Source organism: Staurois parvus, unplaced genomic scaffold (assembly GCF_062004578.1).
Source record: "Staurois parvus isolate SC_StPar_1 unplaced genomic scaffold, SC_StPar_1.0 ptg000362l, whole genome shotgun sequence".
NCBI classification, from domain to species: Eukaryota; Metazoa; Chordata; class Amphibia; order Anura; family Ranidae; genus Staurois; species Staurois parvus.
Genome location: NW_028318158.1, coordinates 12,538,355 through 12,558,338, shown reverse-complemented (window position 1 = coordinate 12,558,338; position 19,984 = coordinate 12,538,355). Strand labels below are relative to the sequence as shown.

The 19,984-nt window shown below is 41.2% G+C and overlaps 1 protein-coding gene across 1 annotated transcript in view; it reads right to left on the bottom strand.

Moving 5' to 3' along the window:
• Nucleotides 1–1,147: 1,147 nt before the first annotated feature.
• ANKEF1 (ankyrin repeat and EF-hand domain containing 1) overlaps nucleotides 1,148–19,984 on the bottom strand; it is a 44,108-nt gene continuing 25,271 nt past the window's right edge. The window contains exons 4-10 of the mRNA XM_089685121.1: nucleotides 19,313–19,462; nucleotides 16,915–17,038; nucleotides 12,684–13,506; nucleotides 6,610–6,836; nucleotides 3,968–4,164; nucleotides 2,579–2,701; nucleotides 1,148–1,390 (exon numbers count right to left, since the gene is read on the bottom strand). Of these exons, the coding sequence (XP_089541247.1) occupies nucleotides 1,241–1,390; nucleotides 2,579–2,701; nucleotides 3,968–4,164; nucleotides 6,610–6,836; nucleotides 12,684–13,506; nucleotides 16,915–17,038; nucleotides 19,313–19,462 (1,794 nt within the window). The 3' untranslated portion in view covers nucleotides 1,148–1,240. The remainder of the gene's footprint in view (nucleotides 1,391–2,578; nucleotides 2,702–3,967; nucleotides 4,165–6,609; nucleotides 6,837–12,683; nucleotides 13,507–16,914; nucleotides 17,039–19,312; nucleotides 19,463–19,984) is intronic.

Genomic DNA, 19,984 nt, shown 5'->3' with positions numbered 1-19,984 from the left:
AGGGGCCTTAAGAACACAGGACTTGGCTGTAATGTCTAATGCCGGCCATAGACGGTTTGAAAATCGGCTGATTTTTCGTCTGAAAGATTAATCGGCCGATTTTTGCACTGTTAGTGGGTTAATTCGTCAGATGGTTTTCGTGTTTTTTCCACTTTTGGATTATTGGTCATGTTGGAAAATGACCAATTTTCGCATCAATGATGCTCAAATCGTACGATCCTTTATATGGAAAAAATATGCGCATGAGCCGTGATCTGGAAGGTACAGAAGTTTTTCCTGTTATATGGGGTGAACTTTATGACTTGGTCGGACGATTTTCGTAATTGTTGGTGGTTACGTCAGTTTAACGAACGACCAATTTTTTGTTTCGAGCCATCTATGGCCTGCAAAACAGGCATGTCTGGACCACAGAAATGGCTGATCAGAATCATAAAATCACTCATCAAGTCTTTACTCACTCTGTGACTTTAATAGAACCAGTTGATAAAGTTAACCTGTCCATACCTTAAAGGCATTAAAGAAGTCTCATTTTGATTTTTGTTAACATAGTCTGTTCCTCAGTGGTCATAGTACATACTACTTTCTCCTATCTTTTGTCATATCATAATATTTGTCCTATCTTCCTAAGTGCTGCCTAAGGCTAGCTGCAAGGTTGGACAGGGTGCCCCCCTTCCCCCCTAGGACCATTGAAACATGCAACTAGCAAGAAGACACTGCTTTGACGGGCGTCACTTTTCTCCATCTGTAAGCACTTGCTTGTTCGCCTTGAACATTTCAGTGACCCCCACTCCCACCTGCATTACTTGTAAGGAGCTTGTCTCAGAGAAGTGCTTGGGCATGAAGAAAAATGCCGCCTGTCAAAGCAACTGTCTCCTCCTTGCTAGCTCTGTGTTCGGACAGCTGTGGGGGAGGGTGACGCCATATTGGACCTCACAATTAGCCTTGGACAGAACCTAGAAACATGGGACATACTACTGGTCAGAAGTCAGAAGCTGGTCAAACCTTATACCTATTGAGACCGCTTGTTAAATCATCCAGGGTTTAAGGCAAGCTGAGCTGGTGACCACTGCATGGAAAGGTATGCGCAGGCCTGCACTGAAGTCCTTGAAACCTGTTCAGTACCAGCTAATGATGTGTACTTCCTAAGTGTAACTGAAGAAAAGAAATTAATTTATTAAGACAATACACTTTGGCGACTTGATGTTTTTGCCAATGCTTCTCTTTTACTGTATGCACAAAGCTAAGTAGACACCAATGCCAAGGATTTCTCCGCTAGATTCTTATTAAATGGCATCTTGAAGTTTTCAAAGTCTACTTCATACGTGAAGCGTTCACGTAGGTGTTCTCTTTTTTTCATGAGGTCCGCTGTGCTGGGCTCTGAGACCCAAACCTTGGAAAATAAAAAGAGATGCAGTTTAGAATCAGTGTTTGAAGGATAGGTACAACAAAAACTATTAAACTATTATTTTCAGCTTTAAACAATGACAGTCTCTTAGTTATCAAGAGGATTTGATTGATCTACAAAAAGGTCTCTGAACAGCTCTCTCTCTTTTGAGCTCTGTCCATTCATAAGGGATTTTCAATTTATTTTCATTGTAAGAAAATAGTAAGTAAGAAAAAGCACTTGTTTGGTATCATAAAAGTTATGGTTGATAATAAAACTGGGAATTCACTGCTCACGTTTCTACAGTATTCTCATACAGATATAAGAAGCCCGTAGGAGATTTAGCCAATCGAATCTATTCAAAATTGACCTACTAAATGTAGATAGGCTTAAAGTGAAAATAAATTCAAGACTTGCTATTCTATATGAAATACATACAGTAAAAGGTTAATTTTGCCTCAGCAGTACCCTGAAAAAAATGATGTTTTGTCTTGACTGCGTCTAAATGAAATAGCAGTTCACTTACTGACATGTGACTGTGCCTAGGTATTGATGTTCTGTAGCTCCATAACTATATATCTGCAGTATGAGACCATCTAAAGCACTGCTTCCTCTGACTGTTAGTCTCAACAAAATTGGTGTGAGAATTGGTGATGTCACTACTGTGCTGATCACTGTTCTCCTTGCTGGAGAGAAAGGCATACCTGAAGACCTACAGTACAAGGATCTCTCTGCTTTTGCTTAATTCAATCTGTGGATGTTTACTTTCTCTGCATCTCCTGCTGCTTCCTTATGATTACCCTACCAGTCATCTTGAAGTAACTCTGATATGAGGCTTTAAAGTACCACTTACACTCTATCAAGATGTCCACTTCCACACAGAGCAGAACAAGCATAGTAAATCAGTAATGAGAAAACATCAGCTGCCTGGAGCTTACAGGCATTACCCTAAGATCTACAAAAGTGTTTTTCCTCATATTCTAATTCTCTACAGGATCCTCTCTGTACAGAGCAGGGAAGCAGGGGAACCACTACTCTGACTTTTTGAGGCTGTTAGAACATGTGCATACAAACTGATGTCTGGTATTAAGACTGTAGCATATTTAGATACAGGCAGATATCCAGTCTTTATAGAGATCGATCAGCGATTATTAGTCCCTGAATAATGGAAAAATGTCCTTTGATATTTCTTACTGTTTTAGGCACAAATGTGATGTCGACTTTCTTTGTTTCTCCCATTGTTATTAGGTGGTTCAGTTGAGCAATAGTACCCTTCTTCTCCCTTTCAGAATGAACCAGTTCTATAGGCTTTGATATCTTGACAAACATAAAAAGTAAAAACATGTATAAAAACCATACGACCAATACATGCAAAAAGTAACATACAAAAAGGAGCTGCTCGGGTAGCCTGTATAGTATGCAGAAATTGTATCTTTTATAGATAAACACTGCTTCATGCTATCTTAGGTATTGCCAGTATTCTATGAAACTGTCAGTTTTTTTCTAGGTTACATCCCTTAAAGTGTTACTAAATCCATGAATCTGCATTCACTATATCCAGTCTCCCACGGTACACAAAATATGGAAAGAATTATTTTAGTGAATATAAACTGCTAAATACCTTTTCTCGTCAGCAGTATATAGCAGTTTTGTGACTTTTATCAGTGTCTAGTCAAGCACTGGTTAATCTTGTTGGAGAAGTTTTCATTCTCCTCTGACTGTCCTATGAGGCTGCATGACCCCTGATCCTCTGTCCAGACAGCGCTGATTGGCCCTGTACTGATCACATACACCTCCCCCCCCCAAAAAAAACAACTCTCTAGCAATTCATACCAAAATGAGCATGTGCAGACTTACCACTGCTGCTCTATACTATTGCAGATGGATTGGGGACAGTAAAAGTAGGGGAGGATCAAAGAATATAGGATCAAACAGCCTTTTTACACAATGTGGTGGATTAACCCCTTAGGTTCCACAGTGAGTATAACAAGCATGCTTTACTGCATATACAGACTGATTTTACTGTTGTGGGTTTAGTAACAATTTAAAGTGCCAGGTCACCTTCAAAGAAAAATGTAAAGGTGAACACCGCTTGGCGCTGACCAACCAGAATCCATCTGGTGCATCCTAGAAGCGCTGATGCAGAAGAAAGCGAAGAGCGGGGATTTAAATCCCCGAACCATTGGAGTGGCTGCAGGGGTGCCGACAGCTCGGCACTCTGGAGTAAGTACAGTGGGGACTAGGGGGGAAGGAAGGTGTCCAGGGTTTTGGTCTCTGAAGAACAATTTGTGTGCAGATCGCTCTTCAGAGAGCATATGACAGGTGGTGAGGATGTGTTGTATCCCCCTCCTCACCACCTTCTTTAACCCCTTGAACACCGCACTAGCACACTGCAACTAAATGGGTTGCCCTTGGTGGGCACTACACCTGCCAAAAGCGACAGGCGGTATAATGCCTGTGGCAGCCGAGGCATGTGTGCACCCCCCGACGCTGCCTTTGCAACACACCCTAAAGGATTTGTTTTTTAACAGTTGCAACAGTTGTGCAAAAACCTTTACAACAAATATAGCCTAGTTATCATACCTCTTGCTTAACAGGTGGCGGAACTACAATTGCAGGGGTCTGGGGTTTAGACACCGCTCTTGATTTTCCTTCCATTTTGCCTTTCCCCTTGCTGCTCTTTTTCTCTTTTGGTTTTGGTAAACTGTCCAGTTTGGTTTGAATCAAGTCAATCAATCTGTAGTCAGCATAGGCTTTTGCAACATCAAGAACATTTTGTCCTATGAAAAGGGGAGAGATGGGAGATTAGGATTTTATTATCACTTCAAAATGTACTCAATGCACAATAATGAATAGATACTTTCTAGGGTATGGGTACAATCCAGATTCACTGCAATGTATGTCCCCTACTTTGTGCAAAACCTAAAACAAAGCCTTGGTTGGGGTTGGGCTTGAAATAGTATAAAACCCTCTAAAAAAGCAAACTATGTATTTAGATGTGATCAGTATAGTCATTACATACTTTTTCTTTTCTAATAGAATGTTCAAAAACAGATGTTCCAAATATTTTCAGCAGGCACTGCTAATTCCCTCTGTACCTGCACTTCCCTGTCACCTGTAGCTGGGTGCCTGCACACAGTAATCCTCCCATGTCCAAAACCAAACTATATGGCCCATGGTGCATGGCCTTTGATATTCAAATATGCATGCACAAGCAGATGTCACTACCATAGATATTTTTAGTTTAGGGGAGCCAACCACCATGAGTCCTAGAGCTTGTACAGGTAAAGTGAAATATTACTTCAAAACACCTCACAGGAGTTTCACTGACTAGTAGATAGATGTACGCAACTGGCAGTTTAGGAAGTGACAGTTATTAAACTTGAAAGGACACACTTCCATTTACTTTGTGATCTCAGCAGCTTCTGATAGCTGTGAGTGGGGGAAGCGCAAAGTTACTGCAGTAACATTCCTCTGACCCAACAATTTTGGAGGGGGGGGGGGTTTACTAAAACTGGAGCACTCAGAATCTAGTGCAGCTGTGCATGGTAGCCAATCAGCTTCTAACTTCAGCTTGTTCAGTTAAGCTTTGACAATAAAACCTGGAAGCTGATTGGTTACTATGCAGAACTGCACCAGATTTTGTACCTGTTTTAGTAATTAACTCTCCAAATGTGTTAAAGTAGAATTCCAGGATAAACTTAGCTAGTCTAAAAAATACTACCCCCCCCCCCCACAACACCTTTGCTGACTAACCTGTGTAAGAAGGATACTTACCTATTTTCAGCCCACTCCAGTCCAGTCACATGATATGGCTCTCCTGTGTCAGCCAGCGGCAGCTGCAGGGAAGAGGAGAGATCGCTTGGCAATGGCTGATGTCACCCATAGGCTCCTTTGGACCATCTGCTGTTGGCCCTCCCTCCTCTCCCCTGCAGCCGCCGCTGACTGACACAGGTGAACTGGATTATGTGACTGGACCAGAGTGGGCAGAAAATAGGTAAATATATACAGTACATCTTTCCTACACAGGTTAATCAGCATACAGTAGGTGTTAGGAGGGGGAGGGAGCATTTTTAAGACAAGAGAGAGAGAGAGAGAGAGAGAGAGAGAGAGAAAGACAGCTTTTGTGGAGCTACAAAGGCTGTGCACAGCTGTAGTACATCTAACTATCTACAGGTGAAACTCAAAAAATTAGAATATCGTGCAAAAGTTCATTTATTTCAGTAATGCAACTTAAAAGGTGAAACTAATATATGAGATAGACTCATTACATGCAAAGCAAGATAGTTCAAGCCGTGATTTGTCATAATTGTGATGATTATGGCTTACAGCTCATGAAAACCCCAAATCCACACTCTCAGAAAATTAGAATATTACATGCAATCAATAAAACAAGGATTGTACATAGAACAATATCGGACCTCTGAAAAGTATAAGCATGCATATGTACTCAGTACTTGGTTTGGGCCCCTTTTGCAGCAATTAGCTTCCATGCCACGCCGCATTAAGGCAGTAATTGCTGCAAAAGGGGCCCAAACCAAGTACTGAGTACATATGCATGCTTATACTTTTCAGAGGTCCGATATTGTTCAATGTACAATCCTTGTTTTATTGATTGCATGTAATATTTTCATTTTCTGAGATTGTGGATTTGGGGTTTTCATGAGCTGTAAGCCAAAATCATCACACTTATGACAAATCACAGCTTGAACTATCTTGCTTTGCATGTAATGAGTCTATCTCATATATTAGTTTCACCTTTTAAGTTGCATTACTGAAATAAATGAACTTTTGCACGATATTCTAGTTTTTCGAGTTTCACCTGTATTGATAAGGGGCCAGTTAAGCTGGCCATACAAGCTGAACTGGTCAAATTTCAATCCATGTATGGGCTAGCTGGTTGCACACAAGTCGATATATTGATGTCGGGTTTTTCCCGAACGATCAGTGCCACCAGCTATAGCCAGTAATACTGATCAGTGTATGTGTGGATTGGTTCATTTTTTTTCTTTAATCAACCCACTCGCTGAATGAAAAAGAATGATTGTAGTTAGGCCTTAATGTTAGGGTTACAAGGAAGATATTGTTCTCTGTGTTTAAAGCTCTATATAGAAAATACCAGTGTTGATCTCCCAGCACTAAAAGCACAAAGCACTGTGAATATTCAGTTGGTGATTCTAACAATAACAAGTTGTCGCACCAGATAGCATATGTGAAATGGTTACCTTTCTTGTTCACTATTTGCACTTTAGCTCCGCATGTAATTACAAACTGAGCACAGTCTAAGCTGCCACTTTCCACAGCTCTCATCAGTGGAGTGGATCCATTGAGGGCCACTGCATCTATCTTCGCTCCGTGTTTAATTAACAATTCCACTATGTCTTGCTGGCCTGCATGACACGCATGGTGCAATGGAGTCCACATGAAGTTATCACTTGCATTGACATCAGCACTGGAAAATAAACAAAAACATATGATGTATCAGGGTCCAAGTAAAAGTCTCAATATTATAAGAAAAATAAGATGGAAAATCATTTGCTTCTAAACCTGCTGCTAATTTATACTGCATGTGGGCAACTAGATGGAGGCTGCTTAGGTTTCCTAAATCTGTTGCAGGAATATTTGAAAAATTAGCAGAACTTTTAGGGTCCATTCACACTTTAGCAATCCGCTGTGCTGCATTGATACAAGAGCGATAAAACATGTTACTTGTGCTGCATTGAGGCAGCACATTCATTATGAATGGGCTTTCAGAGCACCACAACAGGTCAAAAATGCATGTGACCTTTTTTTTAGCAATGCAGCACACCACAACACACAGTATGGTAGTGTGAGCAACACAATGAATGGAACCACAATGCACTGCACACAGATCAGGTGCACTGGAGTACTTGTAGGAGCATGTGGTAACCAGGGGCGGACTGACCCTTTGGAAACTCGGGCATTGCCCGAGGGCCCGGGGTCAGTAGGGGGCCCCATGAGATGCCCCTGGTACCTTTTTCATTGGCTTTTTTGAGTTTGGGCAAGGACACAGGGGCCCCATGATCCCCTATTGCCTGGGGGCCCCATGAGTTGTCAGTCTGCCCCTGGTGGTAATACATGTCTTTTACCACACTTGCTGCAACACAAAATCTTAAGTAATGAGGCTTCTTTTTTTGCTTTGTTTTTAGGGACTGACAAAAAAACATGAGGTAAAATCTAGACTCCAGTCCCTGCTGCTAAGCCTGTATTTATTTAATATTTCTCTTTTTTAACGTTTAGAATGAAATCTGAGGGACAGGTCACTTTAGAAACTGCTTCTGCCAACAATTATCAAGTGCAGGCACATAGAGGTAGACTGAACCCAGATTCCAACCTTCCCCACACACACACATTTCTTTTGGCCTATTGCTATGATGGGCTGCCCCATGCTGGAAGTAGAAGGGGTGAGCAAGCTTCAGGTATTAAGACCATGCATTATGGTACTAAAAGATGTATAAACAGGAGCCAGACGCTGTGTAGTTTTGTGATAAAAATAATACACCTTGTATGGAGGTGTGCCTTTAATAATTCATATGGTAAAAAAATAAATAACTAGCCTGTGGCTTTAGGAAGCCAGGTTCCAAGATGGATGGCCCGTCCACTCAGAGGGAAGCAGTGAAGTAGAATGCCTGTCAGTGCAGGGACCACGTGTACCCGACGTCCCAGCGTCCTGGATGACGTCACCACGATGTGGAGAGACGGAGGGGGGGAACTCTTGCTGGAGCCGCAGCTTTAGAAGGAAGAGGCCGGTTGCCGGGACAACATGTTTCGCGCGCATGCGCTTTGTCGGCTCCAGCAAGAGTTCCCCCCCTCCGTCTCTCCACATCGTGGTGACATCATCCAGGACGTTGGGACGTCGGGTACACGTGGTCCCTGCACTGACAGGCATTCTACTCCACTGCTTCCCTCTGAGTGGACGGGCCATCCATCTTGGAACCTGGCTTCCTAAAGCCACAGGCTGGTTATTTATTTTTTTACCATATGAATTATTAAAGGCACACCTCCATACAACTTAAATCAAGGAATGCGCTAAAACCACAAACTATTCCTAATTTAGTGTAGAAACATTAGTGCAAAAGATATATATATCTATTATCAATTAATATCAAAAAATATCAAAATTATGTGCAAAACATAAGTAATTTAAATAATTAAATTTGTGAATATAAAAAAAACAAAAATGTCCAATTCTGAATTTCTTCAAATGTCCAAATAAATCCTTTCCAAATTCAGGTGCTCTCAAAGAAATTGTGCCAAAATCCACCACCAAAAGTAAAGTTGGGTAACTCACCAGAGCTCCATGCTGATCAATCTCTAGATCAGCAAAAAACGCTTTTTGCTCTGGGAGCAGATGCAATGAATCAACTTCTCAGGTGTGATGATCAATAGCTACACATTCATCCATAAGGTAGGTATCCACCACTCAATATAATGGTTCCAGGAGCATTATATCACTCTCTCTTTTTATATCTCTCCACCGAGGTCATGTTTGGGAATGAAAGAGAAAAATCATGGTGCAGCCAGTTTTTTTATAAAAGTATCCAACAATTTAATAAAGATTTACACTCACAAAAAGGGTGTCTTCACCGACACCAGTATAACAGCATAAAACAGCAAATGGTATAACAGTCTCCTATTCCCCGTACACTCACTACAGCGGAATAGGATTAATTTTCTCCACAAACGTCAGCATCCAGTAAGCCCTAAGGGGCTTACTGGATGCTGACGTTTGTGGAGAAAATTAAGTCACGAGCGCTGTAGTGAGTGTACGGGGAATAGGAGACTGTTATACCATTTGCTGTTTTATGCTGTTATACTGGTGTCGGTGAAGACACCCTTTTTGTGAGTGTAAATCTTTATTAAATTGTTGGATACTTTTATAAAAAAACTGGCTGCACCATGATTTTTCTCTTTCATTCCCAAACATGACCTCGGTGGAGAGATATAAAAAGAGAGAGTGATATAATGCTCCTGGAACCATTATATTGAGTGGTGGATACCTACCTTATGGATGAATGTGTAGCTATTGATCATCACACCTGAGAAGTTGATTCATTGCATCTGCTCCCAGAGCAAAAAGCGTTTTTTGCTGATCTAGAGATTGATCAGCATGGAGCTCTGGTGAGTTACCCAACTTTACTTTTGGTGGTGGATTTTGGCACAATTTCTTTGAGAGCACCTGAATTTGGAAAGGATTTATTTGGACATTTGAAGAAATTCAGAATTGGACATTTTTGTTTTTTTTATATTCACAAATTTAATTATTTAAATTACTTATGTTTTGCACATAATTTTGATATTTTTTGATATTAATTGATAATAGATATATATATCTTTTGAACTAATGTTTCTACACTAAATTAGGAATAGTTTGTGGTTTTAGCGCATTCCTTGATTTCAGTTATAGCACTAAGAAATTTATTTGGTTTCTTTGAGGTGGAATTGCTGCTTTAAAGTATTAAGGGTGTGGCGCTTTTATTACACTTGTGACACCTCCATACAAGGTGTATTATTTTTATCACAAAACTACACAGCGCCTGGCTCCTGTTTATACCTCCCACAAACCGATGTGTTTTTACCATGGCAGCAGTGAGTTTTTTCTCCACCAATCATAGTTGACATATACCATTCCCTTATTTCCTTTGCGACACATCTGTGCGCTTTTATCCAGACCGTTCTTCCAGTACTAAAAGATGTGCAGGTATGTGCAAGCATCTTTGGTGCAAGGACAATAGGTGCGCCACACCAAAGGTATAGGAGGCCAAGTAAGTAATATTTATTTCATCAAAGAACTCCAGAGATAACATGCTTGTTCTGCACTACATACCTGTCTGCAGTTTTTTGTTTTCCTAAAGGGATTTTTTAAAATAAACTATGCACGGATTTTTGGATACATCTGCATAAAAATAAAAATATTTAGTAAAGTCCCTGTATATCAAGTACAGGTCAGCAGATTCACATTTACTTTAATGGTGTTGTGTGGATGCCCATTGTGTTGATTTGCTTTTCTTTGGACCAAGCAAATCCTATTGATAGGAGTTTTGCCTTGCAGGCCAAGTAGGTCAAAAGTAACCTTTTAACACATGTTGGATTGTGCTTCTCTTGGAGCAGTACTGCTTTTGAATGCAAAATTCATGTACAGCTACATAAGCCCTAAACATACCTTAAAGCCTATGTCAACCCAAAAATAAACATTTAACATATCACATCTTACCGATCTAAATGTGGTGTCTGCAATAATTGTCTGTTTTAAGCTTTTTTCATTATTTTCACCTTATGATCCGGCCAGCAACACACTTCTTGTCTTAGGGTGGCTTCACTCTCTATAGCAGCAACAGAGACGCACTAGAAAAATTTAGATGGACTTGACTAAAGCCTAGTACACACTATGAGAAACTCGACAAACGACCTCCCAATATTGCACAAAGGTGCGTCATGATGAATGGTATTAACTTGTACGAAAATTCTCGAAGGACAAAGGCAAATGTAGACAAACATAGCTATGTACTAGCGTGGTACTAGTAGCTGTAGTGTAGGGTCATTGTTTGCTTCCAATCATGCACGTTTTTTTTCTATTCAGTTATGTCTGTATGATTACTGTACACAATGAAAATCAGACCTTGCATTCACAAACGATAAAAATTTTCTAGCTTGCACCTTTTTTTTTCATCCGTACAGTCAGAATTGGCTGCTGAAAGCACTACGCTAACAAACAGACAATCAACGAATCAGTCCTTGCACAAAAATGTTTGCATGATTTAATATCGTGTATGTGTGTGGGCCTTAAAAAATGTGGGCTAGAATTCCACCTTTATTCATTAAGCAGTTACAACTGTTTTTTTTATTGCTTTTGGGACTAAGGTTTGAGATAAATGACTAAAAACTGCATGTGCAGTTCAGTGTACATTTAATTGAAGGTTGTAAACAGGCAGGTATGTTTATTTTAATGAAGAAGAGACATGGGCATGCTTGCTCGCAATTTTTTTTTACAATGTAGGTTCCCCTTTAAGGACTGGTAAGCTGCAATATTTTAAATGTATACTCTTTTTTTTGGAAACACTTGAATATAAAGAAATTTTGTTTTTAAAAGCTGCAGTCCCCAAGTGAATATCTGACTAGAGGTTAACAATATATTGTATTGTTCTAAATTTCTGGAGCTTGTACGCCAATTGTCTGTACTGTGTGACTTTTTTCAATAAACATTTACTTGATTAAAAAAACAAAACAAAAGTTGCAGCCTGTAATATTTTGTTTAATAAAAGAGGGAATTTTAAAATAAAAGAGCGATTTCTCTCTTATTTTCATCTCATCCTAAAACCAAGCAACAGTACAATACAAGGTCTGCATATACTGCCCAGGCCCCCACGCAGTGTTAGTTGCTGTAAAAGCTACCTTACCTCCATATTCCGCTTTGCTCGGTGTGATACCACAGTCTTTACAGTGATATTCCTGGGGAATGCAGAGCAGGAGAAATCGCATTACAACACTCCAGTCTATTAAAAGAGTGTCTTTTTATGAAATTTCAGCGGCTCAGTACGCCACAGGATATTGCTAGAAGCAGGGGCAGACTGACCATTTGGAAACGCGGGCACTGCCTGAGGGCCCGGGGTCAGTGGGGGGCCCCATGAGATGCACCTGGTACCTTTTTCATAGGCTTTTTTGAGTTTGGGCAAGGACACAGGGGCCCCATGATCCCTTATTGCCTGGGGGCCCCATGAGTTGTCAGTCTGCCCCTGGCCAGAAGTATCCCTTACTCTCGACCTAGCAGCTGCAGGCAGATGGTGGGGCAGGTGGGGGTAAGGTAAGAATAAATCTAAAGAAAACCTTACATTTTACTGCAAGGTTTGCTTTAATAGCATACTATAATAAAAATCTAATTCCACTATTGATAACTGCTTTTACGACTGTTATTACTACATGTACTAATACTACCAGGGGCGGACTGACCATTTGGAAACTCGGGCACTGCCCGAGGGCCCGGGGTCAGTAGGGGGCCCCATGAGATGCCTCTGGTACCTTTTTCATAGGCTTTTTTGAGTTTGGGCAAGGACACAGGGACCCATGATGCCCTATTGCCCGGGGGCCCCATGGGTTGTCAGTCCGCCCCTGAATACTACTATATCTTTGCTCACACTTCCATTGTGAATATCTGACTACTACTTACTAGTATCACTTCTACTACTTCTACTACTACTACTATTTCTAAACATACCATAAGTACTTTTATTTCTACAGCTGCTATTAATGTGAAAATTATAAAAATAATAATAAAGTATACCCTTTTTCTAGGAGGAATTTCACAATGTTCATGTTTCCATAAGCACACGCAGAAATCAAAGGTGTTTTAAAAAAAACGTCTTTCACATCCACAGGTACTCCTTCTTCAAAAGCCTTTTTCAAAGACTCCAGGTCTCCAGCCTTGGTGGCAAAGTTTATATTCGTGTACACCTTTTCTAGCTCATCCACATACCACCCAGTGTCATCTGTCAGGGGGTTTTGTGGTGGGTGGTCACAATCAAATCGATTAAGGTCAGTTAGATTATGAAATGTTTCAATCATAAAGTTGGGAGGGCCACCATCTTCCCGACGTGAAATGAGATGACTTGGCATTGTACATATTGGCACAGGAAGTGTTTTCTTCCCTTTCTTCCCCTTTTTCCCTTTCTTTCCTTTCTTTTTTTTAGGTCCATAAGAGGAGAGAAGAAAAGCTTTCTGTAGATACTTTGACCCTTTTAGAAACTCTTCAGCACTGATGTCTCCTCCACGTCCTTTCTCATGCAGATGAATAACATTGTCCAGTTCTTCTGTGGTCACTGGGGCTCCCTTCTCCAAGAGAACTGCAGCAAATTCCTCCCTGGAAATAATGCCATCCCCCTTATCCAACGCAGCAAATGATTCTCGAAGGACTGCCTGGTTTTCAAATGACCAGTCATGCAGTGTTATGGCCCAAGGTGGGTTGGGATTTTTAACTCCTGGCTTGGAATATTTTTTGAAGAGACGCATCGCTTTGCTCAGCTCCTTCATGGCAGACTTGAATCCACCCTCTTTGGCCACAGCTTTGGGAGTCAGAGCTTTTATATTTTTCCAGTTGGGATTACAACCTGCCATGTAAAATGTATTGGGTGAACTTACTGACCCTTAGTACAAAAACACAGATCATTGCTATCATTGATATAAAGCAGCACCTAATCACAAAAGCTGTTCATACTGTACACCCTTGCATATGGAAATTGGTATCATTGAGAATGTTTCACATAAATTTTTATAGCTGTGACAAAAATTTTGAAAACTTGAGATAAATTAGGGATGAAAGTATTTTTGTTTAAAAAAAAGGAAAAGAAGAGCAAAAGATTTGTTGAAATTATGTGTTTATGAGAGAGAGATAGGTACTTTAACAAAATCTTTCTTCTATTTAAAACGGAACTGAAACAGTGAACTACCACTTAATCAGTCCCTCCCCTCGCCTGCACTGCAGCTTTTTATGGGAGAGGGAGTGAGTACCTATTTTTTGTCTGTCCCCGCACTTACCTCCTCAGTCCTCGCCTAGGCAAGGATGATGTCAACTTGTCCCGTGTGCACCTCCCCCTGCCGCATCCAGGGATACTGTCACACATATATTTAAAGCTGCTGTTTTTTAATGTTCACAACACAGGGTGAAGTTCCACTTTAATTTTTATATTTGTTGATTCAGCTATAGCACACCCACACTCAAAAGTTAAAGATGTTAACGGTCTTGTTGGGATGGATAAGCTACACAAAAAAATAGTTTAAATACTTAGCTCACCTGGAAAAATGAAAATCTCCTACAGGAAGAAGCCTAGGCCTAGGCATTTAATCACATGATCTCTGTTGAAGGAGATCACATGACCAGCCTTAAAGACTCATAACCTCTCTACCTTGATATGTGTGAGTGGATGATAGTAGACTATTGTACAGTATTAGCCACAAATAATAACTTTATTAAGTTAGCCAAGATGGCCGGATCTAGGGGGGTGCTGGGATGATCTGTGCCCCCCGAATTTAGTTGTGCACCCCCAGGCTGCCCCTTGCCCATTGACATTGTGCCTGGCCTGCTGGACTCCCCACCCCTGCACTCCTGGCTGAAACAAAGGGGGGCAGCCTGGCACAGTAAATTACCAAAGTCCCAACAGGAGAAATGACAGTGGCAGAGAGCCATGAAGACATGTGAATTGTGCTGTGCTCTACCCACTCCTGTCAGAACAGCGATCCTCCATACAGCATATGACATGGAATCGCTCTCAGATTGGACTGTACCCGCCCCCTACCGACATTTACTGCTGCCGGGAGGTGAGCAGCGTTTGGAGAAGATAGGGGGTGGATAATCAAGCCGTGTACAGTCTGATCTGTGCCATCTATTGTATGTTCTGCTAGGAGGGGAAGAGCACAGTCCACATCCTCCCGGCTATAAATACCCACCTGTAAGTTCGAGATGGGAAGCTATTTGTGCTGGGTCAGTTATTTGGGGGGGGGAGGTGGGAAATTGGGCTAAGAGGGGGATTGGGGGGGTATTTGAGCTAGGAGGGGGGACTGGTGGGGTATTTATGCTAAGAGGGGGAATTTGGGGGGGAAGAATTGTGCTAGGAGGGTAGATTGGAGGGATTTGTGCTGGGAGTGAGGACTTGTGCTAGGAGGGGGTGGGGAAATTTGGGCTAAGGGGGGGGGGATTGAGAGGGGGCTTGAGCTAAGAGGGGGAACTGGGGGGATTTGTGCTGGGAGGGGGATCTGAGGGAAAAGATCTGTGCTGGGAAGGGGGATTTGGGAAGAGGATTTGTACTAGGAGGGGGATTTGGGGGTGAGGATTTGTGCTAGGAGGGGGGATTTGGGGGAGAGGATTTGTGCTGGGAAGGGTGATTTTTTTTGGGTGGGGGAGATTTGTGCAAGGAAGGGGAAATTGAGGTGATTTGAGCTAAGAGGGGGAGTGGGGGGGGTAAAGATTTGTGCTGAGAGAGGGGATTTGGACTGGGAGAAGGGGAATTTATGCATTTTTGTTTGAGGAGATATTTGTCTTGCAGAGGGAATTTATGCATAGGGGGTGAGTGTGCTTACTGCTGTTTTTTATGTGTTGCTCACACATTGGGGGTGGGCTCAGTTTGTCATCTTTGCTGTGGGTGCTAGATGACCTTGTCCCGGCACTCCCTGCACTACACACAGGGCACTCAACAAATTTCCTTCTTACCACACATCACATAGCTGAGATCAGATGCCTTTACAGACACAGCCTCAATCTGCACAGTGTGTACCTGGCTGCTATGTCACAGTTCTGACTCGTGAAACTCAGAGATTAGAATGGCAGTGCAGCTGCAGTAGCCTGCTACACAGTGTACAGATTGACCATGTGTCTGTAAGTGAATCCAATCTCAGTTATGAGCTATGTGGGGAGGAGGAGATCTGCTGAGTGCCCTGGCTCTGTGCAGTGTGGGAATGGAAGGAGGAACATTGCTAAGTGTCCTGTCAGCATTGACCATTGTTCTTTACCCTGCTAACCCTGCCCTAATGATCCCTGTACTTTGCCCTGTTGACCTCTGTCTTCTGCCCTGATAATGCTTGTGCTTCACCCTACTGACCTCTGTCATCTGCTCTTCTGACCCCTGACCTCTGCCCTACTGCCCCCTATCCTCTGCCCTACTGATCCCTGTCTTGTGCGCTGATAACGCTTGTTCTTCGCCCTGCTGACTCCTGTCATCTGCTCTGCTTACCTCTGTCCTCTGCCCTACCGATTCCTATCCTCTACCCTACTGACAAACTATACACTGCTTTACTGACTCTTATACACTCCCCTGCTAATCTCTAATCCTCTGCCCTGCTGACCCCCTGTACACTGTCCTACTGACTCCTATACACTGCCCTGCTGACCTTGCATCCTCTGCCCCCCTGACATTTTGTATTGCACTCCCATATCAGACAGGCTAGATCTGGCACTGTTAGCCAATATAGGATATCACTTAAACTCCAAACTTTCTTTAAGAGCAAATGTTATAACACATTTTTAATATATACTTTACACAAAACTGTCTATTTTTAAAACATATGAATATTAAGTTTGTGAAAATTGAGAACAAAACGAATAGGTTCTTCAGGCTATTCACTCTTCTGAACAAATATTGTTTTAATTGGCAGTAGTAAAATACTAAAACACCATGGCCATTAGAAGGAACTGAATGCATAAAAGATACACATGTCATTGTAATAACAAAAGCAAAGAAATAATTCTAGAGAACAGTAGAGGAAATTAGCAAATACACGTAACCATTGGTTACAATGAATAGCCTAAAGAACATTCCTTTTTGGCCCAATTCGCATAGGACAAATATACATACAGATTCGATGGACAAATCACTATGCAAATTTTTAATTAATAGACCCCTAAAAAGTCTCATAATGTTCTACATAAGACCAAAATAGTGATTTCTTGTGAACTCATAATGAGATCTATATATATAGAAAAGTTAAATAATTTAAACTTGTACAATTAAAACATTACTACCCACCTCTTTGTCCAAGAAATTTGCAGCAATCAGCAAACCCCCCACCAGCAGCATGGTGAAGGGCTGTGTTACCATCCATGGCAATGATCCCAATATCCCCCTTGTAGGCAGACAGCACCATCAAGATCTATAACACAAGGCAAATGACGGCAGACTCACACTTTAATCATAATTCCTATTTCTGGCACTTTTTCCATTACATTTGAACATTTAATGTAGGTCTATAAATCATTAATGTTGTAAACAGTCTTGTTCCACCTACCCTGTTCTCATAGGTTCACACAGGTTCTTAAAACATCAGTTGTGCCCAGTCTGTGTCCCATCTGGAGAGATTTCCTATCACTTCCTGAAATCTCCCTAATAGGAACAGAGATGCAATAAAGACTTGAGAGAGATTCTACACCTCCCCTAATATCTAAATAAAATATGTTTTGGCTGAAGTTGGGTTTAAGACCCCATTCACACTTGTGCAACTAGTCATCCGCTTTTGGACATCAAAGTTGCATGACAAGTCGTATCCTATGTTTTCCAGTAATAACCATTTATACATGTGCGACTTAAAGTTGCAGCAACTTCAAGGTAGTTCATGCACCACTTTGGTCCAACTTTTATGCAACGTGCGGGCCATAGACATCCATGATAACCCTCAAAAGTGGCACGAAAGTTGTAGCTGAATGTTTTACATGCAACAGTGGTTCTGACTTGCAAAGGGAAGTCATATCCAAGTTGCGTGAAAGTTGCACGAAGGTTGCACTCCAAAGCAGCGCAACTTTGGAATCGTACAAGAGTGAATGAAGCCTAAAGTTTGGGATGAACAGGCATTCTCACCTGAAAACAGAAAAGGTTGTACTCATTAAAGCAGTATTAAACCCAAAAACAAAAATATAATATATTGCAACTTTCCAAGCATTAGATGTGGTAGATGCATTTGTTTTCTTTTTTTTTATCCTCTGTTTTCACCTGGTGATCTGGCCAGTGAAACAACACCTGTATTACAATGTCCACACTCTGAATGGAGCACCACCAGAGACACCTTTGGACAGCAACATTGTCAGTCGGGATGAAGAGTATTGTTAGATGTACTAGCAGATTTAAATACACTAACAAATTTAAGCCAAACTTCAGCTCACAATTTTCAAGTTACAGTACCAGGCTTTTTTGGGATAAAGGTTTTACATAAATAAATAAAAGCTGATAATTGTAAGCACCCCTGTCATTCTTAAATGGTTTGTCTCAACACCCTAACTGCAACATCTACAAGACAGCAAGTTCTGTTGAAAGCCAACAGACTTTCTGGCTGGATTACAAGGTGAAAATAAAAGAAAGAAAGCCTTAATAAATGTTTGCTTTTGGGTTCAATATCTCTTTAAAACCAATATTGTTATGAACACAATACTGCCTTAATTTTCTACCATGGTTCAGAAAAGTCTGCTAATTCTAATGGTTTTGTGGAGGAAAACTACTCATATGCATGCCAATTATCAGCCAAATTAGGTTGCTTTGGACTTGATAAGGAGACATTTGTTCCAGAAGATGTATTAGAAGCAAGTCTCAACTTTTTTCAATGTTTATCTGTCTGAACACAGAGCAGTCAGGTGCCTGTGGTCATTATGCAACTCTATTTTCCCCCTTTTTCACATGGGCGTTCCGTACATCCATTTTTCATCTGTCCATTTACGGATGAAAAACAGACACCCATGTATTTCTATGGACTAGCGGATGTAAATGGATGATCATCCGTTTACATCCGTTAATGTCCATATCCGTTAAGATCTGTTTTTTTGAATGGAAGAAAAACATATCTTTCTTCCGTAAAAAACCCAAAACGGACAAAAACGGAAGTAAATGGATGAAAACGATTGAAGAAACTGATGAAAAATGGATGTAAACTGATGAAAAAACTGATGTAAACTGAACTGATGAATAAAACGGAACACCTGTGTGAAAGGGGCCTAATGCTGGCCATACACTGACTGAACTTCGACCAGTTCAGCAGTAATTGGCCGATTTTCTGTTAGTGTGTGGTCGTCCCGGCTCAATAGAAGTTGACTGACTTCTGTCTAAGCAACAAATTAGAAGCATTATCTACATTGGCTGCTGCAGCCGATTCCGACTGTGGATTCGGCTGCTGTCAAAATATAATTTTTAGGCCAGGGAGATTTCACTGGCTGAACAACAAAAAACAACTAACAGTGTATGGCCATCTTAAGAAAGTTTTTAACAGGAATGCCAATTGCATAGATTTGTGTATGGCCAAATCTCAATAATATTGCCTTCTCTGAACAAATACTGGATGAGGAATCTCTAATACTCCCAGAATAGCCAACTGCGAAATGCAAACTTGCACAGCTGGTGCAAAAATGTAATCTCTGTGGAGTAAAAAAAAAAAAAAAAAAAATACCTCCAGGAAGCCACCTTTGGCAGCAAAATGTACAGCATGATATCGCTGATTGTCAATAGCGTTTACTTCTCCATCTTTCTCCAAAATACTGCGAACAACCTCCAGAGCTCCTTCCCTTGCTGCTTCCATTAGAGCCGTTCGACCGGTGTTCTAGAGATATAATAGAAGGTCATTTTTCTTTTATTTATTTTACATAAAAACATAGTTTTACAGACAACAAACCTTTAATTAAAGCTCCAACTTTACAACCTCTCCCCCCACCCCCACCCACACCTGAGTGCAATTTCACGACAGGTTATGCGTCGAATATCCAGGATCAGGCATTCCACGTGCTGAATGTTCACAAGAATGACTGCTGTGGGCTGGGATTTACCACAGCCAGGATCATCACTGATGGACCTACGGCCATCTTTGAAACATTTACACCATTCAAATGTCTTACTATGGCTGAGCGTCTCATCAAATCTGCCGGTTTCACACTTTCATTCACAAGACACTTCATCACCACACGCTGTTTCATGCACGTAATAACAAACAAATGACAAACTTGCCACTTACTACTGCATGTAGTACCGCCACGCTAGTATCCCTTTCTATACCTGTAAAAGTCCTGGTTTGACTTGAATGGGCCAAGTGTGTGTGTATACACTATATTGTTAAAAGTATTGGGCC